At 42.2% G+C, this 22,192-nt stretch overlaps 1 protein-coding gene across 1 annotated transcript in view; it reads right to left on the minus strand.

The window, feature by feature from the left end:
* Positions 1–22,192, minus strand: part of LOC126162209 (neutral alpha-glucosidase AB) — a 133,285-nt gene that overhangs the window by 48,672 nt on the left and 62,421 nt on the right. The window contains exons 10-11 of the mRNA XM_049918553.1: positions 19,559–19,797; positions 19,045–19,302 (exon numbers count right to left, since the gene is read on the minus strand). Coding sequence (XP_049774510.1) covers positions 19,045–19,302; positions 19,559–19,797 — 497 coding nt within the window. The remainder of the gene's footprint in view (positions 1–19,044; positions 19,303–19,558; positions 19,798–22,192) is intronic.

Raw genomic sequence — 22,192 nt, forward strand, 5'->3', positions numbered from 1 at the left:
TGGGGGGTAAAAATAGTAGAGGGAGACCAAAAGATGAATACACTAAGTAGATTCAGAAGGCTGTAGGTTGCAGTAGTTACTGAGAGAATGAAAGAACTAAGTTGAAGTAAGCACAGGAGAGAGTAACATGGAGAGTTGCATCAAACCAGTCTCTGGACTCAAGACCACAACGACAACAACAACAACAACAACAACAACAACAACACACAACTCTCAATACACTACCAACAACTGTCAATAAATGTCAATTGGCTTAACGCCTTTCGCACTCAAAAAGCGAATAATGGCGTGAACTTTGTACCTGATGGTAGTGGCTAACAAGAGCTCTATTACAACAGGCTGCCAAAACCAAGACTGAAAGCTCCAGCAGCTGCGCGGTGGTTTCTGAACAGAGTGGAGGCAACAACGAAGAAAACAGTGTGCCCATCAGCCACACAAACAGCCTCCCTGTGGCCCCAACACTTTGGAGACCTTACTTTTAGGATTAGCCTCGTATAACGCCTGAACTGGGTCACTGAATCATCTGGTCTTAACCCAATAGAAAATGTCTGGGGCTATTTGGACGAGCAGATGAAATGTAGCAATCAACATTCCATGAAAGTGATGATTAGATCCTGTACAGCTATATACGAGTGGCTTCAGGTGAATGAGGCATACCTGAAGAAAACTGTTTACTCTCTTCAGCACAAAACTGAGGCCATTATCAAGATTGTGAGTGTAACACAGCATTAATGTGTTTTTTCTGATGTATAACCAATTTTTTTGTCTGATGTACTTAATTCACCAAACCAACAACTCAATTAAAATACATTCCCATTAAAGTAACAGGGAAAGGAACAGATCTATATCTGAAATCATGAACCTACCAACTGAGGTGCAATACTTGTGATGGATGTAGGACAAAACAGTACAGGGCTATTCCATGTAAAGTAGAACACATTTACGATATTTAAAAGTTCAAAATTTGGTACTTTTTACATATTTTTTGAAAAGGCTGGACTTTTTACTGTATGGCAACAATTGTTTGTGGCTCATTATTGCTTTCCCTCCATAATTTTTAGCCAGTTTTATAATGCCATATGTTTTTCATGTGATGAGAGTGTGAATTACTGGAGATTTTGGACCTTCATTTCAACTAATTGGCAGGTAAGAATTAGCATATCATTTATATTACTGTTACATACTCTAATGTATTGCACAAAGAGTATAAAACGAAAGCAAGTGAATCATAGGTTGGGGTAAACAATGTAACAGCATGTAACATGAGTGACTTTCATGTAACAAAGTTTTTATACCAAGAGATATATTAGAGATAACTTTATCTTGTTCAGTAATTTACTTCTGAGGGTGAACTTTTAACAAATATCACTACTAAAAATTTCCCAATTTCAACCAATACCGTAAAAACAGAAAATGAAATGTGTAACTTATGTCACATAATCTGAGTCAAAGTTGTATTATTTTAAGATTAGAAGAACAGGATGCCCACAGCAGCAGCAGCATCAGAAAGACCAAGTAGGGGGAGGGAAAAGTTAGAGTGAAGAAAAATATGAAGAATTTAAGAAGAAATATCTGGCAAAATGCCAGCAGAAGCAGAAACAAAAGTTTCTAAAGTTGAGTCAACATAAGCAAGGGCTGTTACTAGAAGAAAGAAGAGCTAAAAATAGGAAGAGTGTTAGAAAAGATAGACAACATAAGATGTAAGATCAGCAACCTAGTAAAGCAAGTTTCTCACTGTATAAGTCACATAGTGCTCTGGATAAAGCCATGGCTCAAGTGCAGCAATTGCTTACGTTAGAAGGTACTGTTAACTATACATGAAAATGTGAAGATAGTTTCGATCTGGTCAGGTGGACCTGCCTCACAATTTAAAAACAAGTATATTACTGCTCCTGTACCGCAGTTTCAATCATTTCATAATGTGGAAATCTATTGAAACTTATTTGCTACATCCCACGGTAAAGTAGCTGTAGATGGAATTGGTGAAGTTGAGGAACGGCTAGTGGGTAATGCAGTAAAAAAGTAAAAATTCATAGTAGGCGATGCATCAACTTTTCTCTCAGGTGGCTGCAAGTAGCACAACTATGCAGGTTTTTCATGTGTCTACTGCTGAAATTAAAGGAATCAAAGTGAAACTTAATCTGGCTCAAATATTTTCGTCAGCACCATCAGTACAAAACATAAAAAATATTCACTGCTTTCACTACGAGAAAAGAGTACTACAAACATATCTGTTGTCTCCAAAGAATTTTGCTGTTGCAGATCATCATACTGAAGACACTATAGAAAATGTGAAAATTGGAGACTGGTACAAAGTAGACTATGACAGTAAATTCAATGCTGGAGAAGTACATGCAGTTTTTGGAAATTCTTACTTAATCAGTCCAATGGAGTGTGCTGATCACTATTGGAAATGCCCTGTAAAATGTGATGAAATTATAAAGAAAATTAATCTACTTGATGTTGTCAATGCAAGAGGATATTTTTCAGTTCTGACTTTTAATTGAATTTACAGTTCATTTTCCCAGATGCCATGCTTTTATAACTTTTCATAGTGTTTTAAAAGTGAAATGTTAATGTTGAGTTTATCTTATTTGGTACATAATGTCATATTTTCATTTCTCTGCTTGCAGGAAAAGAGTTTTTCCAACAAGAAGTAGAAAGTAACATAAGTCTGGAAACATTGAGTCATACACCTTCTTCAATATATGACAATACTGAAAATGGTATAAATATTTTTAGAAATCTGTAACACTGTCATTTGAGTGCCAACCTAATATGTATTTTCTGTGATAAAAACCAGATTCACACTCCTAACAGTTTAAGGACACTTTTGACCTAAAATGCACATTAGGAATACGAGGTGCATTCAAGTTCTAAGGCCTCCGATTTTTTTTCTCCGGACTGGAAAGAGATAGAAACATGCGCATTGTTTTAAATTGAGGCCGCGTTCATTGTCAATACGTCCCAGAGATGGCAGCACCATACGGCAGATGGAATTTTACCGCCAGTGGAGAGAATGAGAACTGTTTTAAATACTTAAAATGGCGACGTTTTCCTTACTTGAACAGCGTGCAATCATTCGTTTTCTGAATTTGCGTGGTGTGAAACCAATTGAAATTCATCGACATTTGAAGGAGACATGTGGTGATGGAGTTATGGATGTGTCGAAAGTGCGTTCGTGGGTGCGACAGTTTAATGAAGGCAGAACATCATGTGACAACAAACCGAAACAACCTCGGGCTCGCACAAGCCGGTCTGACGACATGATTGAGAAAGTGGAGAGAACTGTGTTGGGGGATCGCCGAATGACTGTTGAACAGATCGCCTCCAGAGTTGGCATTTCTGTGGATTCTGTGCACACAATCCTGCATGACAACCTGAAAATGCGAAAAGTGTCATCCAGGTGGGTGCCACGAATGCTGACGGACGACCACATGGCTGCCGTGTGGCATGTTGCCAAGCTATGTTGACGCGTAATGACAGCATGAATGGGACTTTCTTTTCATCGGTTGTGATAATGGATGAGACGTGGATGCCATTTATCAATCCAGAAACAAAGCGCCAGTCAGCTCAATGGAAGCACACAGATTCACCACCACCAAAAAAATTTCAGGTAACCACCAGTGCTGAAAAAATGATGGTGTCCATGTTCTGGGACAGCGAGGGCGTAATCCTTACCCCTTGCATTCCAAAGGGCACTACGGTAACAGGTGCATCCTACGAAAATGTTTTGAAGAACAAATTCCTTCCTGCACTGCAACAAAAATGTCCGGGAAGTGCTGCGCGTGTGCTGTTTCACCAAGACAACGCACCCGCACATCGAGCTAACATTACACAACAGTTTCTTCGTGATAACTTTGAAGTGATTCCTCATGCTCCCTACTCACCTGACCTGGCTCCTAGTGACTATTGGCTTTTTCCAACAATGAAAGACTCTCTCCGTGGCCGTACATTCACCAGCCGTGCTGCTATTGCCTCAGCAATTTTCCAGTGGTCAAAACAGACTCCTAAAGAAGCCTTTGCTGCTGCCATGGAATCATGGCGTCAGCGTTGTGAAAAATGTGTACGTCTGCAGGGCGATTACGTCGAGAAGTAACACCAGTTTTATCGATTTCGGGTGAGGAGTTAATCAGAAAAAAAATCGGAGGCCTTAGAACTTGAATGCACCTCGTAGGATGTCCCAAATTTTTAACACGAGTCACAACATAAATTACATTCTTGTTCTTTAATTTTAATTCTCTTACTGGCTTAAAAAACACTTCAAGATCTTTGCCTGAATAACACGATTTGTGATGATTTACAAAAGAAAATATGGTTTTATAGATTGATAAGACGTCAACATAATAAAACACTGTTTTCAAAATGTAACGTGAGTCACCATGGAATCTCCCTACAATATTTGACATCAGATTCGTTTTTAATTGCAACTCTTTCTGAACATTTACACCAATACAAACATAAAATTCCCAACATAGGCACAATCACAGAAATCGTAAGTTAAGTAATAACTAACACAACAACACAACTACCAACTTCATAAAACCGTAAGAGGAATGAAACAGTTCATAAATGATCAGACCAACTTGGCAACCCACAGAACACACCTCTCTCGACGGAGCCTGTATGCTGTACGTTGCTTTGTTTCCTGAATGTTTGTAATGCGAAAATGTATGCTGTATGTTTCGTCAGTGGAACTGGCGGCATGGGTAGTTCATTTCCTTTCCACAGAAGTCCCTAGGAGTCGGCAGCTTGAGAATAGGCAACACACAATCGGTTTTCGAAGGTACAGTCGCATAAATGGATTAATACTATTGAAAAATATTGTTACAAAATAGTATGTTTGTTACTATAAATGTAAATATTGACTCAAATTATTTTGATATTTTTATAGTGGTTTATATATGTATTTATTAATAGACAGATGAAGATGAGGGTTCTAGTACTGATGCTTGTCCTGATACATCGAAAAATGTGATCACTGATGTGAGCAACTGGCCAAGAGTTGACAACCAGGTTGATTTCTCAATATTCAATAGTGCTAGTGGTGTAATTTTGCAACTGGATGAAAATTGTAGTGTATCTTGATGCTTCTCAGCATTTTTCGAAAATGAAATGATAAAAACAATAAAAGTTGAAACAAAAAGGTATGCAGGACTAAAAATTTATGAAATGAATAGTAAGTAGTATATGAAAAGGAAGTCTATGTGGCAATGGTGATCAACAGAAAAGATACATGAAATGTACTTGTTTTTCTGTATTATTTTGCATAGGAGTGTAGTGAAGTTGCCAAGAATGAGTGATTATTGGTCAAAGGATGTATTTATAAACACTTCATGGGCGAAAAGGTAATGAGTAGAGACAGCTTTCCTTCAATTTTGTTTATGTTGCACTTGAACAACATGAAATTCATAACAAGAGGTCAGCTACGACACGATCCACTGCACAAAATTAGGCCTTAAGAATAACTTCAAACCACACGTGAACCTTCAGAGGCAGAATAGGATTCAGAGTGTACGCGAAAAGCAAACCAAATAAATACGGAATCAAACTTTATTTACCGTGTGACTCAACTTTGAATTGTGGTATATACACAGGTAAAGCAAACAATGTAGATAACAGTCTTGTCCGTAACTGGGAGGTTGTGTGAAGATTATTTTGGGAAAGCACATGGCATTTATATCAAGAGGTTCTACACAAAACCTGCTGCATTGGACTATCTGTGGCAGAATGAAACCTTTGGTGTTCGCGCTGCAATGAAAAACAGGAAGGGTCTACCTAATCAAATAAAGACTTTGAAGGTTAGGAAGGGGGAAATGACGGTCTGGTGGAAGGAATATTTACTTGCGTTAAAACGGAAATCAACCAGGGGCGTGAACTGTCTTTCGATCAAACATCAAGCAACTTCAACTCCTACTAGTACCAGAAACAAAGGAGGCCAAATATACAGACATAAACCAGATGATGTAGTAGATTATAAAAAGGGAAAAACTGGAGTAGACGGGGTTGACAAGCTATCAAGCTATTATCCTTTCTGTCAAAAGACATTGAAATGGTGGAAAAAGGTTTTCTTTCATTTATTTCTTTTTGCAGTAGTGAATAGTTGTGTTGTGTACAAACAAGCAACCAAAAAGACAACATCTCTGGTGTAAATAAATCAAGTGGATAGATAAAAAAAATCTACTCATCAAGCAGCAGCAGAACACACACATAAAAGAAATTTATAATTAGGCAAGCTTTCGGAGCCAGTGGCTCCTCCTTCAGACAGAAAGGTTGAAGAGGAAGGAAGAGGGGTGAAGGAAAAGAACTGGTAAAGTCTAGGAAAAGGGGAAGATTTCGGGAAAGTCACCTAAAGCCGCGGGTCAGGGGCGAGTTACCAGGAAGGATGAAAAGGACAGACAGTCTTTCCTTAATTGATCCACAGCCTAATCTCAGTGATGCTATGACCACCGCACCCTTAAATGACGATGTCATTGGGTGAACACAGTTTTTTTTTTTTTTTTTTTTTTTTTTTTTGTGGTTTTAGGGCGCACAACTTCAATGGTCATTAGCGCCCAGACTACGTTAGGAATGCACTGCGAGGCACAAGTTTAAAACAGCAACTAAAAGGGAAAACACGATAAAAGACAGACTGACAGGCATAGGATTAAAAAAAAAAAAACAGCATAATCAAATGTCCTTAGAGAGGTTTGTCAAGTTGATAAAACGAAGAACGGGAGCAGCTGCTCGTGGGTCATCCGCTAAAATGGCATCTAGAGTACATGGCAGGCCAAGATCAAGATGCAGTGTGTTAAAATCTGGACAGGACGTTAAAATGTGGCGGACCGTCAGCAATTGCCCACATGGGCAGAATGGCGCCGGCGCAGCCGTCAACAGATGGCGATGGCTGAACCGGCAGTGTCCAATTCGTAACCGGGTCAAAACGACCTCCTCCCGCCGAGAAGGGCGTGAGGAGGACGTCCAAGCCGCGGGAAGAGGTTTCAAGGCCTGAAGCTTGTTGTCCGTAAGTTCAGCCCAATCGGCATGCCACAGCGACAAAATGCACCGACAAATGACCCTGCTACAATCTGATGAAGGGACACAACAAGAAGCTGTCCGAGGCTGGAGGACCGCAGCCTTGGCCGCGGCATCTGCAGCTTCGTTCCCAGGGATACCGACATGGCCAGGAACCCACATAAAGCTAACCGGAGAACCGTCATCCACCAGCTGCTGAAGAGAGCGTTGGATCCGGTGCACGAAAGGGTGAACCGGATACAGATCACTGAGGCTCTGGAGTGGGCTCAGGGAATCGGAGCAGATGACATAAGCAGAATGTCGGTGGCGACAGATGTAAAGAACAGCCTGGTAGAGGGGAAAGAGCTCAGCTGTGAAGACCGAACAATGGCCATGGAGCCGGTATTTGAAACTTTGTGCCCCGACAATAAAAGAACACCCGACCCCGTCATTGGTCTTAGAGCCATCTGTATAAATGAAGGTCATATTAATGAACTTCGTTCGAAGTTCGACAAAACGGGAGTGGTATACCGAACCGGGGGTAACCTCCTTTGGGAGCGAGCTGAGGTCAAGGTGAACGCGAACCTGAGCCTGGAGCCAAGGTGGCGTGCGGCTCTCGCCCACTCGAAAGGTTGCAGGGAGTGAAAAATTAAGGTGTTGAAGGAGGCGACGAAAGCAAACTCCAGGGGGTAGCAGGGCTGAGACATACAACCCGTATAGACGGTCGAGCGAGTCGTCAAAAAAGGAACGATAAGACGGGTAGGTCGGGCATTGACAGTAGCCGACAGGCATACCGACAAAGCAGTATATCACGCCGGTAGGTGAGTGGCAATTCACCAGCGTCAGCATGAAGACTCTCGACGGGACTAGTATAAAACGCTCCGATCACAAGATGTAAACCCCAATGTCGTATGGAGTTGAGGCGGCGTAAGATGGACGGCCGTGCAGAGGAGTATACGAAGCTCCCATAATCCAGCTTTGAGCGGACGATCGACCGATATAGGCGAAGTAGGACGGTTCGATCCGCTCCCCACGACATACCACTGAGAACACGGAGGACATTTAGAGAACGGGTACAACGGGCAGCCAAATAAGACACATGTGGAGACCAGCTAAGTTTCCTGTCAAATGTAAGACCCAAAAATTTTGTTGTCTCTACAAATGGGAGAGCAACGGGACCGAGACGTAAGGACGGTGGGAGAAACTCTTTGTGGCGCCAGAAGTTAATACAGACCGTCTTCTCGGCAGAAAAACGGAAGCCATTGGCGACACTCCAGGAGTAAAGATGGTCAAGAGAACGCTGAAGACAGCGCTCCAGGGAACATGTACGCTGCGCGCTGCAATAGATGGTAAAATCGTCCACGAAAAGGGAGCCTGATACATCAGCTGGGAGGCAATCCATTATTGGATTGATCGCTATGGCGAAGAGAGCGACACTCAAAACTGAGCCCTGTGGCACCCCATTCTCCTGGCGAAAGGTGTCTGACAGGACAGAACCCACACGTACCCTGAACTGTCGATCCATTAAAAAGGAACGAATAAAAAGAGGGAGGCGACCGCGAAGGCCCCATGTATGCATGATGCGGAGAATGCCCGCCCTCCAACAGGTGTCGTAAGCCTTCTCCAAATCAAAGAACACAGCTGCGGTCGGGCGCTTCCGCAAGAAGTTATTCATAATGAAGGTCGACGAGGTAACCAGATGGTCAACAGCAGAGCGGCACCTACGAAATCCACATTGTACATTGGTAAGTAGGCGTCGAGATTCGAGCAGCCAAACCAAACAAGAGTTAACCATTCGCTCCATCACCTTACAGACACAGCTGGTAAGCAAGATGGGTCGATAACTGGAAGGCAAGCGCTTGTCCTTCCCTGGCTTAGGAATCGGTACAACAATAGACTCGCGCCAGCATGCGGGAACATGTCCCTCAATCCAGATGCGATTATAAGTACGAAGAAGGAAACATTTACCCGCAGCAGAAAGGTTCTTCAGCATCTGAATATGAATAGAATCAGGCCCTGGAGCGGAGGACGGTGACCGGGCAAGTGCATGGTCGAGTTCCCGCACGGTGAAAGGGGCATTATAACTTTCACAATTCGAGGAGCGGAAGTTAGGTGGCCTAGCCTCCTCTGCCTCTTTTCTGGGGAGGAAGGCAGGGTGGTAATGAGCAGAGCTCGAAACCTCTGCGAAAAAGCGGCCGAAGGCATTGGAGACATCCTCAGGGGCCACCCCAGGGGCTACCCCAGACAACAGAAGAAGGAGTAAAACTGTTGAAGGTGCTTGTGAAAGCAGCCCATCTGGCTTTCTTGCTTTCTTTAATAATATGATGGCACTGCGCACGTAATCGTTTATAAGTGATACAATTCGCCACTGTAGGGTGGCGTTTAAAGGTGCGTAAAGCATGTCGACGAGCACGTAAAGCGTCTCTACATGCTGCGGTCCACCAGGGGACCGGTACGCGACGTGGAGAAGAGGTAGTGTGAGGGATGGAATATTCAGCAGCAGTGAGAATGACTTCCGTGAGGTGTGCGACCTGACTATCGCAGCTTGTGAAGGTTTGATCCTGAAAGGTCGCCCTGGAAGAGAAGAGCCCCCAGTCTGCTTTGGAGATGTTCCAACTAGATGAGCACGGAGAGGGGGTATGCTGCAGGAGATGGATAACACACGGGAAGTGGTCGCTCGAATATGTATCGGAAAGTGCATACCACTCAAACCGGCGTGCAAGTTGGGTAGTACATATAGAGAGGTCTAAATGGGAATAGGTGTGAGATGTGTCCGAAAGAAAAGTAGGGGCGCCAGTATTGAGGCAGACAAGATTGAGCTGGTTGAAAAGGTCTGCTAACAGGGAGCCCCTCGGGCAGGATGCTGGAGAGCCCCAAAGGGTATGGTGGGCATTGAAGTCTCCAGTTAACAAAAATGGTGCAGGTAGCTGAGCAATAATTTGCATCATATCTGCCCTGGTAACAGCAGACGACAATGGAGTGTAAACGGTACAAATGGAAAATGTAAAAGTGGGGAGAGTAATTCGGATGGCAACTGCCTGCAGGCCGGTGTGCAGTGTGATGGGATTGTGGTAAATATCACCCCGGACCAGCAACATAATCCCTCCATGAGCCGGAATACCTACCACAGGGGGTAGGTCAAAACGCACAGAGGTGTAGTGTGCCAAGGCAATTTGATCGCATGGGCATAGCTTCGTTTCCTGGAGGGCTACGACGAGCGGACGGTGCAAGTGGAGCAGCAAATTCAAGTCCTCTTGGTTGGAGCGAATGCTGCGAATATTCCAGTGAATAAGTGCCATTGTGATACGAAAAGGAAGAAGAAAGAAGGGGTCACCTCGAAGGCCGCTGAGAGACAGGCTTCGAGCGAGCACTGCCGCCGCTATCAGTAGGCGGACAGTCATCGTCCATTGGTTCTATAGGTTCATCGGCCATCTCGTTAAGATGGCCGGGAGGAAGAGCTTCCTCCGCCGGTGGACGGCCAGATGTTCGGCTACCAGCGGCGCGGCCAGGCGAAACGGATGACGGCCTGGGGCGGCAACCGCTGGGTGACGCAGGAGAAGAAATGCGCCGCGGCGGAGAAGGAGAACTGTGCTTCCTATGAGCCTTCTTGGAAGGTCGTTTAGTGGAAGTACTGGTCGACGGCTGGGAGTTCGAGGTACATAGGAAGTCTGCACGGGGCGGTTCCTTCTTGAAGGCCCATGCATCTGACTTCTGGGTCTTCGTCGTAGCAGAAGCTGATGAAGGTGCTTGTGTCTGAGGGGTGACGGGAGGAAGAGGAGACGTCGACCGCGCGATCTTAGCAATGGCCGAACGGACAACCGTGGTGCTGAAGGTCAGATCGCATGTCTGTGTCGCCACCTCCCTGGTAGTCCGAGGAGAGGCGAGGACAGTACTGTATTTTCCCACTGGGAGCAGCATGGGCTTCCTACTAGCAAATAGCTTGCGAGCAGCCGAGGTGGACACTTTCTCTTTCACCCGAATTTCTTGGATACAGCATTCTTCCTTGTAGATGGGACAGTCGCGGGAGGACGCTGCATGGTCACCCTGACAGTTCACACAACGAGGAGACGGAGGTGGACAGTCACCCTCATGGGCATCCCTGCCATAAGTGAAACATTTAGTCACATTGGAACAAGACTGGCGAGTGTGATTAAAACGCTGACACTGGTAGCAGCGCGTAGGTGTCGGGACATAGGGGCGAACAGAAATAACCTCGTAGCCCGCTTTGATACGCGACGGCAGCTGAACACTATCAAAGGTCAAGAAAAGTGTCCGGGTCGGTACAAGGTCATTGTTGACCTTTTTCATGACCCTATGGACAGCCATCACGCCCTGCTCAGCGAGGAAAGACTGAATCTCCTCGTCAGTCAATCCGTCGAGTGATCGAGTATAGACCACACCACGAGACGAATTCAAAGTGCGGTGAGCCTCCACCCGGACAGGGAACGTGTACAGTAGTGTGGCCCAAAGCAGTTTTTGTGCCTGAAAGGCGCTCTCAGTTTCTAGTAACAAGGTACCATTACGCAACCTGGTACATGACTTGACAGATCCAGCTATGGCATCTACGCCCTTCTGGATAATGAAAGGGTTGACAGAGGAAAATCCTTTCCGTCCTCAGATCGAGAAACGACGAGGAACTGTGGGGCAGGCGGTAGTACTTTTGTCGCTGGTGGCTGGTCAAGTTTCCGTTTATGGGCAGAAGTCGAGAGAGAAGAAGAAGAAGAAGAAGAAGAAGAAGAAGAGAAATCCATTGCGGAGGAATCCCCCATGATTGCCAGCGTCTCCGATGGCGCGCTCCTTCCTTGTAGGGACCCTCTCAGAGGGCACTCCCGCCTTAGGTGAATGTTTACACCTCAGGTCACACCTCCCGAGAAACAGACGGAGGGACCAATCGGCATGGTCAGAAGGTATCAGCTCAGGCAATCACCCCTCCCTGGGCCTGGCCTTTACCAGGGGGTACGTGCGTGCCTTACTTGTCTACCCAGGGCGGGGAATTACGCGTTACCCCCTCACCGGCTACGCGTGCGAACGTGTGGTTCGGCCTTCAGGCGCGCATAGGGAGGAAGGAAGAAGAGGAAAAAGAAGAGAGAGAGGACAGACTGTCTCTCAAATGCCGAGGCGGAGACCAGAGAAGGCAAGGAGAAGAAGGCAAGGAGAAGAAGGCAAGGGAAAGAGTAAGGAAGACAGTGAGACGGAGAAGAACAAAGAAAGGAACCAACCAAAGGAAGGAAGAAACGAGAAGAAGTGAAAAACCAAAATGACCGCAAATATAGGTCGTGGAACCCTCCGTCTCCAGACGCAGGTGCTAACTACCCCCTTGAGGGGGAGGGACTTCTTGGGCAGGAATACCTCGGGCCTATTCTAACCCCCAGACCCGCAGGGGGAGGGTCAACACAGTGAACACACAGGGGACTGTCTGCTGTGGAACTCCATGTTCATCAATGTGCATTGAACAATGTCCTCTGAAACAATTGGGCCAACACTGTCGTCAGATGTGCCACATATCACTGCTTGTCCTGCTTTACAGAGTGGGCAAGCCTCCAGCTTCCATGTTCTGTGATATGGTGTGGATGTCCAACACCTTACTGTCTGCTTCACCATCCTTCAGCCGTTTTCCATATATGCTCACACGAGTAGCACATGAACTGCCACCAGTGTTAAGATTTCTCAAATGCTCTTTTCCAGACATGATGCCATAGCAATCTGTTCTTTGCCTAAGTTGATTATGGCAGATTTCCCCATTTATGGCTCGTGTAGCTAGAATGATTTCAATTTGTCTCTGCTCTTTTTTAAATTCTTTACTTACTGCTTCATGGGCCTGCAACACCACCAGGCAGCATCTGATCTCTCTCTCTCTCTCTCTCTCTCTCTCTCTCTCTCTCTCTCTCTCTCTCTGTGTGTGTGTGTGTGTGTGTGTGTGTGTGTGTGTGTGTGTGTGTGTGTGTGTGTGTGAGAGAGAGAGAGAGAGAGAGAGAGAGAGAGAGAGAGCATGTGCCCTCATTTGATGTATGTACAGATGGAAGCAAGCAGAAGTCACCTCAGCACATCAGCAAAGCCCAATGGCAACTGCGCACCTCCAAGTGCTGCGAAGGCCCGCTTACGCTTTGCTATCACAGCTGGGAAATTGAGGAGAAAAAGGACAAAGAAATAATGTAAATTATGGAACAAATGAATAGGACTTGAGAACTGTCATTCTGTCAATTCGCTATCAAATGTCAAAGCATAGCAAATGTATGTTATAATCTATTGTAAGTTACTACTTATGAACCATCTGCATAACCGGCAATTTTAAAAGTAAATGTGCTGTGGGAAATATGGCTGTTATAATACAGAAAAGTTATTGAAAACCTGATTACATCATTTCTGTAGTTTAAATAGATCAGAGCTCTCTTTCAGCAGCCACCCCAGCTGCAAAAGAAAAGAAGTCACACAGCATAGCACATCCACAACAACAATTAACTTCAATAATGGTTATTTGGAAGGTAAAGTTGACATTTAAAGTTGTGCGACAGATCATGTATGGAATGTGCGTTTTTCTACCTACACTAGTCAGGAGAAAAGATATCATCAATAAATTTGCAAATGCACATTTTTTAAAATGTTCATTTTCTCCACACTCACAAAAAGCACCACCTGTTGTCGGTCATATGCTCTTTGTGATATGCAGCGCACACCAGTGTACTAAGAGACTTGTTACACAACTTTCAAAGAAAGAAACAGTAACTAATGGAGCCATATCATCTTCAGCTCTCCTTTACTTGTGAAACTGTTTTAAATAAGGTTCACCAGCCTCGCTTTGCCCCACAAGGCAAAGTTAAATAGTCGTAAATCTTATTCTGATAATTGGGAACTATGGCACTGACTTCTACTCAGAAAACCCTATAAGTTTGGTTACTGGCAGAGAAGATAACAGGTGCCAGTTCAATCTTCTCTACTGGTGTCCTGCAGAACCAACAATGAAATACGTGAATGGATGGTGGCGATGGTGGTGGTAGTGGTGTAAAGCGTCAGGAGGAAAGCTCAACACAAACAGTTAAAAGCCTTGGGAGCTGGACAGACATTTAATACTGGAACTAATGCCATTGAAACAATAGAGTTTATTCAGCTTACTCCAACCTAGAGAAGTGTGTTCTTTTTGGCTGTAGCCTCCTCCTGCTGGTGAAAACTGTCCTCTTACATAAATGTGTCACAAAAAAGACTCCTCCCCATAGACTAAACAACAAATTCTCTCCAAATACCCCTTATACATTAGATGTCCACAAAAAGAATCTTAATCTCATTGCATGCTCCCTCCATATACTGTAACTGCTAGTCTATTTGACCCATAACTACAATCTTAAAATCCCATGCAACTATGAAACTCCCAACTCACTGTTCACAGGACATTGACTAACTCATCACTTCCATCTCAAGAAATTTTATCAGGTCTCCTTCAAGATACAGATCAGTGTAACTATAGATAACTGACAAACATTTTGGTCTTTCAGTCAATAAGAGCAGTAGCCACAATTTGAATGCCTCCTGACTATCATAGTTATGTAATCACATGAAAACTATTGGCAACCAAAGCAAACACAGAAGCTACTCAAACAACACACCTATTATACTAGGATAACAAATGAAGCTCTTAAATGACAGCTGCAAAATACTCAAATAATATGCTGCCAAGTATCACAAGTTTGCTTTGTGTATATACAAAAATAGGCTCCTCTTCATAGGTGTCAAGAGTTATAATCAAGAGAAATTCACATTTGTTTCATTCCTCGCATAGTTTACAATTTTTCTTATTTAATCCTTCCGTATTCAAGTTATACAACATCACAATCTATGTTTGCAATAGTGAATCACTTCCATAACATAGTAATAGTAACAGTAATAGTAGTAATAATAATAATAATAATAATAATAATAATAATAGACCCCGTGGAGGCCCGGGAAAAGAATAGGCCTCCGGTATGTTCTGCCAGTCGTAAAAGGCAACGAAAAGAACAAACCACTAATAGGGCTAACCCCCCTTTTAGTGTGATTAGTTGGTTCAGGACAGAACTAAAGAAGCCTCGGACAAGCGCCGCATGGTCAGGGACGATGCTTGAACCCTGTGCCCGCCCACACTGGTAATGATTTAAATCCAAATAGAGGTGTTTTGCAGGATATGCTTCCTGCAACCACCCTCGAAGGAAAACAAAGACAGAGGATGAGACGGTCAGATGAAGTTAATCGACACCTCATGTTCTGTTATTACCAAGCAACAAACCTAGGAACCAACACAACTGGATACAGATCACAAGTATACACAACATTTATTACCAGATACCCAGAATTAAAATTTTTAACAGAACGACTAGCTGATCAGATCCTCAAATCCGTGTAATAATCAAAAATAACAGGATACCCCGGTCAGAATTAGAAAACATCAAACAACAAGTACAACAAATACTGGAACAAAATAATGTGCAATCAGAAGAAGAAGAAAATACAGTAATGGACTCAAACATCCCAGAGCAAACAAACAAAGAACAACACGCATCAATTAAACAATCACAGGAAAACGAAATCTTAAGACAGCCACCAGAACAAGCACAAATAGAACACGAAGTGACACACATGTTAGATATAGAAGAAAAATTTCAGCTGACATATATAGAATACAAAGACACAAAGACATTAGACTATTCTTGCATAGACCGCCAAATAACCCACAAGTCGAAACACCAAAAAAACTATCAACACAATCATACACAACAAAATAAATGAAAACACAACTATGGAAGAGTTACAACTACTGGTTTATATAGGAGCACTCACTACACTAAATATACACACTAGGCAGAGATCAGAACCAACCAACACACAGAAGAAACCCACAAAACCAGCGTGGCAACACAGGCTACAGATCAGAATAGAAAAACTGAGAAAAGACATCGGACAGCTAACACAATTTATAAGAAATGAAATGTCAGAAAAAAAACGAAAAAGGTTAGGTAAAATCTCACAACAAGAAGCGATAGAGCAATTAGATGAAAAGAAGCAGAAATTACAAGCATTGGCCAAACGACTTAGCAGATACAAAAAAAAGTGAAAATAGAAGGAAACAAAACCAAACATTCAACACAAACCAAAAGAAATTTTACCACACAATAGATAACACACACATTAAAATAGACAATCCACCAAGCATAACAGACATGGAACACTTCTGGAGCAACATATGGTCAAAACCCGGTACAACATAACAGGCATGCACGGTGGATACAAGCAGAAACAGACACATACAAGATGATACCACAAATGCCTGAAGTGATAATTTTGCAACATGAAGTCACCCAAGCAATTAATTCTACTCACAATTGGAAAGCCCCTGGAAAAGATAAAATAGCAAATTTCTGGCTAAAGAAGTTCACCTCAACACATTCACATGTAACTAAATTATTTAACAGTTACATTGCAGAACCATACACATTCCCTGATACACTTACACATGGAATAACTTATCTGAAACCTAAAGATCAAGCACACACAGCAAACCCAGCTAAATATCGCCCCATAGCATGCCTACCAACAATATACAAAATATTAACTTCAGTCATTACACAGAAATTAATGACACATACAACACAGAACAAAATTATAAATGAAGAACAAAAAGGCCGTTGCAAAGGAGTACAAGGATGTAAACAGCAACTTATAATAGATGCAGAGGTGACATATCAAGCTAAAACTAAACAAAGGTCGCTACACTACGCATACATTGATTATCAAAAAGCTTTTGATAGTGTACTCCACTCATGGTTACTACAAATATTGGAAATATACAAAGTAGATACTAAATTGATACAGTTCCTAAACATAGTAAAAAATTGGAAAACCACACTTAATATCCAAACAAATTCAAATAATATCACATCACAGCCAATACAGATTAAGCGTGGAATATACCAAGGAGACTCATTAAGTCCTTTCTGGTTCTGCCTTGCTCTGAACCCACTATCCAACATGCTAAATAATACAAATTATGGATACAATATTACTGGAACATACCCACACAAAATCACACATTTGCTATACATGGATGATCTAAATCTACTGGCAGCAACAAATCAACAACTCAACCAATTACTAAAGATAACAGAAGTATTCAGCAATGATATAAATATGGCTTTTGGAACAGACAAATGTAAGAAAAATAGCATAGTCAAGGGAAAACACACTAAACAAGAAGATTACATATTGGATAACCACAGCGACTGCATAGAAGCAATGGAAAAAACAGATGCCTATAAATATCTAGGATACAGACAAAAAATAGGAATAGATAATACAAATATTAAAGAAGAACTAAAAGAAAAATACAGACAAAGATTAACAAAAATACAGAAAACAGAAATGATAGCAAGAAACAAGACAAAAGTTATAAATACTTATGCTATATCAATATTGACCTACTCGTTTGGAGTAGTGAAATGGAGTAACACAGACCTAGAAGCTCTCAATACACTTACACGATCACAATGCCATAAATATAGAATACATCACATACATTCAGCAACAGAAAGATTCACATTAAGCAGAAAGGAAGGAGGAAGGGGATTTAGCGACATAAAAAACCTACATTATGGTGGACAGGTAGACAATTTAAGAAAATTCTTTCTAGAACGAGCAGAAACTAGCAAAATACACAAAGCAATCACTCATATAAATACGTTGGCTACACCACTGCAATTTCATAACCACTTCTACAACCCTCTAGATCACATAACAGCAACAGATACGAAGAAAGTAAATTGGAAAAAGAAAACACTACATGGCAAGCACCCGTATCATCTAACACAGCCACACATCGATCAAGACGCATCCAACACATGGCTAAGAAAAGGCATACAGTGAGACGGAAGGATTCATGATTGCAATACAGGATCAAACAATAAACACCAGATATTACAGCAAGCATATTATTAAAGATCCCAATACCACAACAGATAAATGCAGACTTTGCAAACAACAAATAGAAACAATAGATCACATCAGAAGCAGATGTACAATACTAGCAAATACAGAATACCCCAGAAGACATGACAATGTAGCAAAAATAACACATCAACAGCTTGCCTTACAATATAAACTTATAAAACAACACATTCCCACATACAAGTATGCACCACAAAATGTACTGGAGAATGATGAATACAAATTATACTAGAACAGAACCATTATAACAGATAAAACAACACTACATAACAAACCTGACATCATACTCATCAATAAAAAGAAGAAATTAACACAACTAATCGAAATATCCATACCCAATACAACAAATATACAGAAGAAAACAGGAGAAAAAATTGAAAAATACATCCAACTGGCTGAGGAAGTCAAGGACATGTGGCATCAGGGTGAAGTTGACATTATACCAATTATACTATCAACTACAGGAGTCATACCACACAATATCCACCAGTACATCAATGCAATACAGCTACATCCAAACTTATATATACAAGTACAGAAATCCGTAATTATTGATATATGTTCAATCACCCGAAAGTTCCTAAATGCAATATAACTTATACCATACAATTAAAAGGAAGTCACGCTTGATCAAGGTCCGCGTCACTTTCCATTTTTGACCAGACATAACGTCTGAGAAAAGAAAGAAATAATAATAGTAGTAGTAGTAGTAGTAGTAGTAGTAGTAGAAAAGTGCAACTGAAGTCTCTCCTCCATATCTATTTTTCCCTCTCACGTGTTGCACACCTTAACAATGATCAAAAGGGTTAAATGTAAAATCACTGTTAACTCCCCCTCAGCCCCTTACCTTCACATAAAAAAATTTAAACTAAATCTGACTACAATGTGCCTACTTAGGCATGCATTCAAGAAGAAAAGATAATGGAAAAAACACCATCCATATTATTAAATGTTTATCTAATTGTAACATCCTATAAATAAATAATGTACCCTGCATTGCAGACAGAGAGAGAAGCTTTTTTTAACAACAGAAAATTATTTTATGTACTTGAAAAGTTATCTTCTTAATGTCTATTCTCTACATACCTGGTACCATCTTGTTATCAATTCTGAATTTGGGTTGTTGAAGAAACCACCAATATCTGCTCCACAGAATGGGTAACCAGCTACAGATACTGATAAACACATGGGAATGCTGATTTTTAAGTGTCCCCAATCAGCAGTGTTATCACCTGTCCACATAGCTGTGTAACGTTGGGATCCAGCAAAAAATGCTCTTGTCAGAATAAAAGGACGAAATTTTCCATTACTTCTTGCCATCAAACCTTCATATGTAGCTATTGTCTGAAAACCAAATACATAAACTGTAGGTCAAATATGTAAACACAGCCAAACAGTTTTGATTTTATTTTCAATATCTCTCTCTTAAAACAATGTACTGTTTTACGCATTACCATTTCCTACTCCTTGATGCAAACCACGAATTTGTTGAGCTTTTTCATACATTTCGATCTTCAAATAATTTGTTGACCACTCTCAATAAATGAAACAAATGTTTAAAAGCCCTAACACTCCATAAATGATTAATCAACTAACTTACATACATAAATCCGTACTGGTTGTGAACATCACGATTCTCCCAGCCACCAAAGTGAAGAACATCCTTAGGAATAGTTACTTCAGGCCCATTGAAAACAGAGGGTTCATTCATATCATTCCAAATGTGCATATCTAATGTTGAGCCATGGTAATTTTCTAATAAATATCTTGTCTTATAATAGTCACGGACTGCAGGGTTGAAGAAGTCTGGGTAACTGGATGATCCTGGCCAACACCACCCTGTAAAAACCATGAATACATTGTAATAAAGCTTGGTCCTTACAATAACTGTAAACAAAAGTCTGTTCTTAACTGCTAATAATGTTGGCAAATATAGGTTCAACACTACATTAGAATCCTTTTAAAAACTATAAAGTACTGTGTTCTGTCACTGCAACTGAATTCAATATCATTTGTTCTGACTTTCCAAAGGGCAAACTGTATCATGAAAATAAACTGAATGAAACAAATGTATATAATTAATCTAATTGAACATTATATGATGGAACATACAACCTGAGCTATCAAGCCATGACCATCCTATCTTGTGCCATTTACCGATTGTGGATAGCATAGGGGAAAAAACCACAAGAAGTACAAAAACATGTACCAAAATATTTAATTGTTTGGAAGTAATCTATGCATGTCTCCTAAATGCGTAAGCAATAAAAAATGTCTGGTGTGTGTGTGTGTGTGTGTGTGTGTGTGTGTCTATATATATATATATATATATATATATATATATATATATATATATATATATATATATATATATATATATATATATACATGAATATAATAGAGGGAAACATTCCACGTGGGAAAAATATATTTAAAAAGAAAGATGATGAGACTTACCAAACAAAAGCGCTGGCAGGTCGATAGACACACAAACAAACACAAACATACACACAAAATTCTAGCTTTCGCAACCAACGGTTGCCTCGTCAGGAAAGAGGGAAGGAGAAGGAAAGACAAAAGGATATGGGTTTTAAGGGAGAGGGTAAGGAGTCATTCCAATCCCGGGAGCGGAAAGACTTACCTTAGGGGGAAAAAAGGACAGGTATACATTTGCACACACACACATATCCATCCACACATACACAGACACAAGCAGACATATTTAAAGGCAAAGAGTTTGGGCAGAGATGTCAGTCGGGGCGGAAGTACAGAGGCAAAGATGATGTTGAAAGACAGGTGAGGTATGAGCGGCGGCAGATTGAAATTAGAAATTAGCGGAGATTGAGGCCTGGCGGAGAGCGAGAAGAGAGGATATGCTGAAGGGCAAGTTCCCATCTCCGGAGTTCTGACAGGTTGGTGTTAGTGGGAAGTATCCAGATAACCCGGACGGTGTAACACTGTGCCAAGATGTGCTGGCCGTGCGCCAAGGCATGTTTAGCCACAGGGTGATCCTCTTTACCAACAAACACTGTCTGCCTGTGTCCATTCATGCGAATGGACAGTTTGTTGCTGGTCATTCCCACATAGAATGCTTCACAGTGTAGGCAGGTCAGTTGGTAGATCACGTGGGTGCTTTCACACGTGGCTCTGCCTTTGATTGTGTACAGGAAAGTGGCATTTGATGTTGACCTTCACCTGTGCAATGGCCAGCTTCACACGTCCGTCCACATCAAACCCACCAACAAGCAACAGTACCTCCATTACGACAGCTGCCACCCATTCCACATCAAACGGTCCCTTCCCTACAGCCTAGGTCTTCGTGGCAAACGAATCTGCTCCAGTCCGGAATCCCTGAAGCATTACACCAACAACCTGACAGCAGCTTTCGCATCCTGCAACTACCCTCCCGTCCTGGTACAGAAGCAAATAACCAGAGCCACTTCCTCATCCTCTCAAACCCAGAACCTCCCACAGAAGAACCACAAAAGTGCCCCACTTGTCACAGGATACTTTCCGGGACTGGATCAGATTCTGAATGTGGCTCTCCAGCAGGGATACGACTTCCTCAAATCCTGCCCTGAAATGAGATCCATCCTTCATGAAATCCTCCCCACTCCACCAAGAGTGTCTTTCCGCCGTCCACCTAACCTTCGTAACCTCTTAGTTCATCCCTATGAAATCCCCAAACCACCTTCCCTACCCTCTGGCTCCTACCCTTGTAACCGCCCCCGGTGTAAAACCTGTCCCATGCACCCTCCCACCACCACCTACTCCAGTCCTGTAACCCGCAAGGTGTACACAATCAAAGGCAGAGCCACGTGTGAAAGCACACACGTGATCTACCAACTGACCTGCCTACACTGTGATGCATTCTTTGTGGGAATGACCAGCAACAAACTGTCCATTCGCATGAATGGACACAGGCAGACAGTGTTTGTTGGTAATGAGGATCACCCTGTGGCTAAACATGCCTTGGTGCACGACCAGCACATCTTGGCGCAGTGTTACACCGTCCGGGTTATCTGGATACTTCCCACTAACACCAACCTATCCGAACTCCGGAGATGGGAACTTGCTCTTCAATATATCCTCTCTTCCCGTTATCCACCAGGCCTCAATCTCCGGTAATTTCAAGTTGCCGCCACTCATACCTCACCTGTCATTCAACAACATCTTTGCCTCTGCACTTCTGCCTCGACTGACATCTCTGCCCAAACTCTTTGTCTTTAAATAT

Source organism: Schistocerca cancellata, chromosome 2 (assembly GCF_023864275.1).
Source record: "Schistocerca cancellata isolate TAMUIC-IGC-003103 chromosome 2, iqSchCanc2.1, whole genome shotgun sequence".
NCBI lineage: Eukaryota > Metazoa > Arthropoda > Insecta > Orthoptera > Acrididae > Schistocerca > Schistocerca cancellata.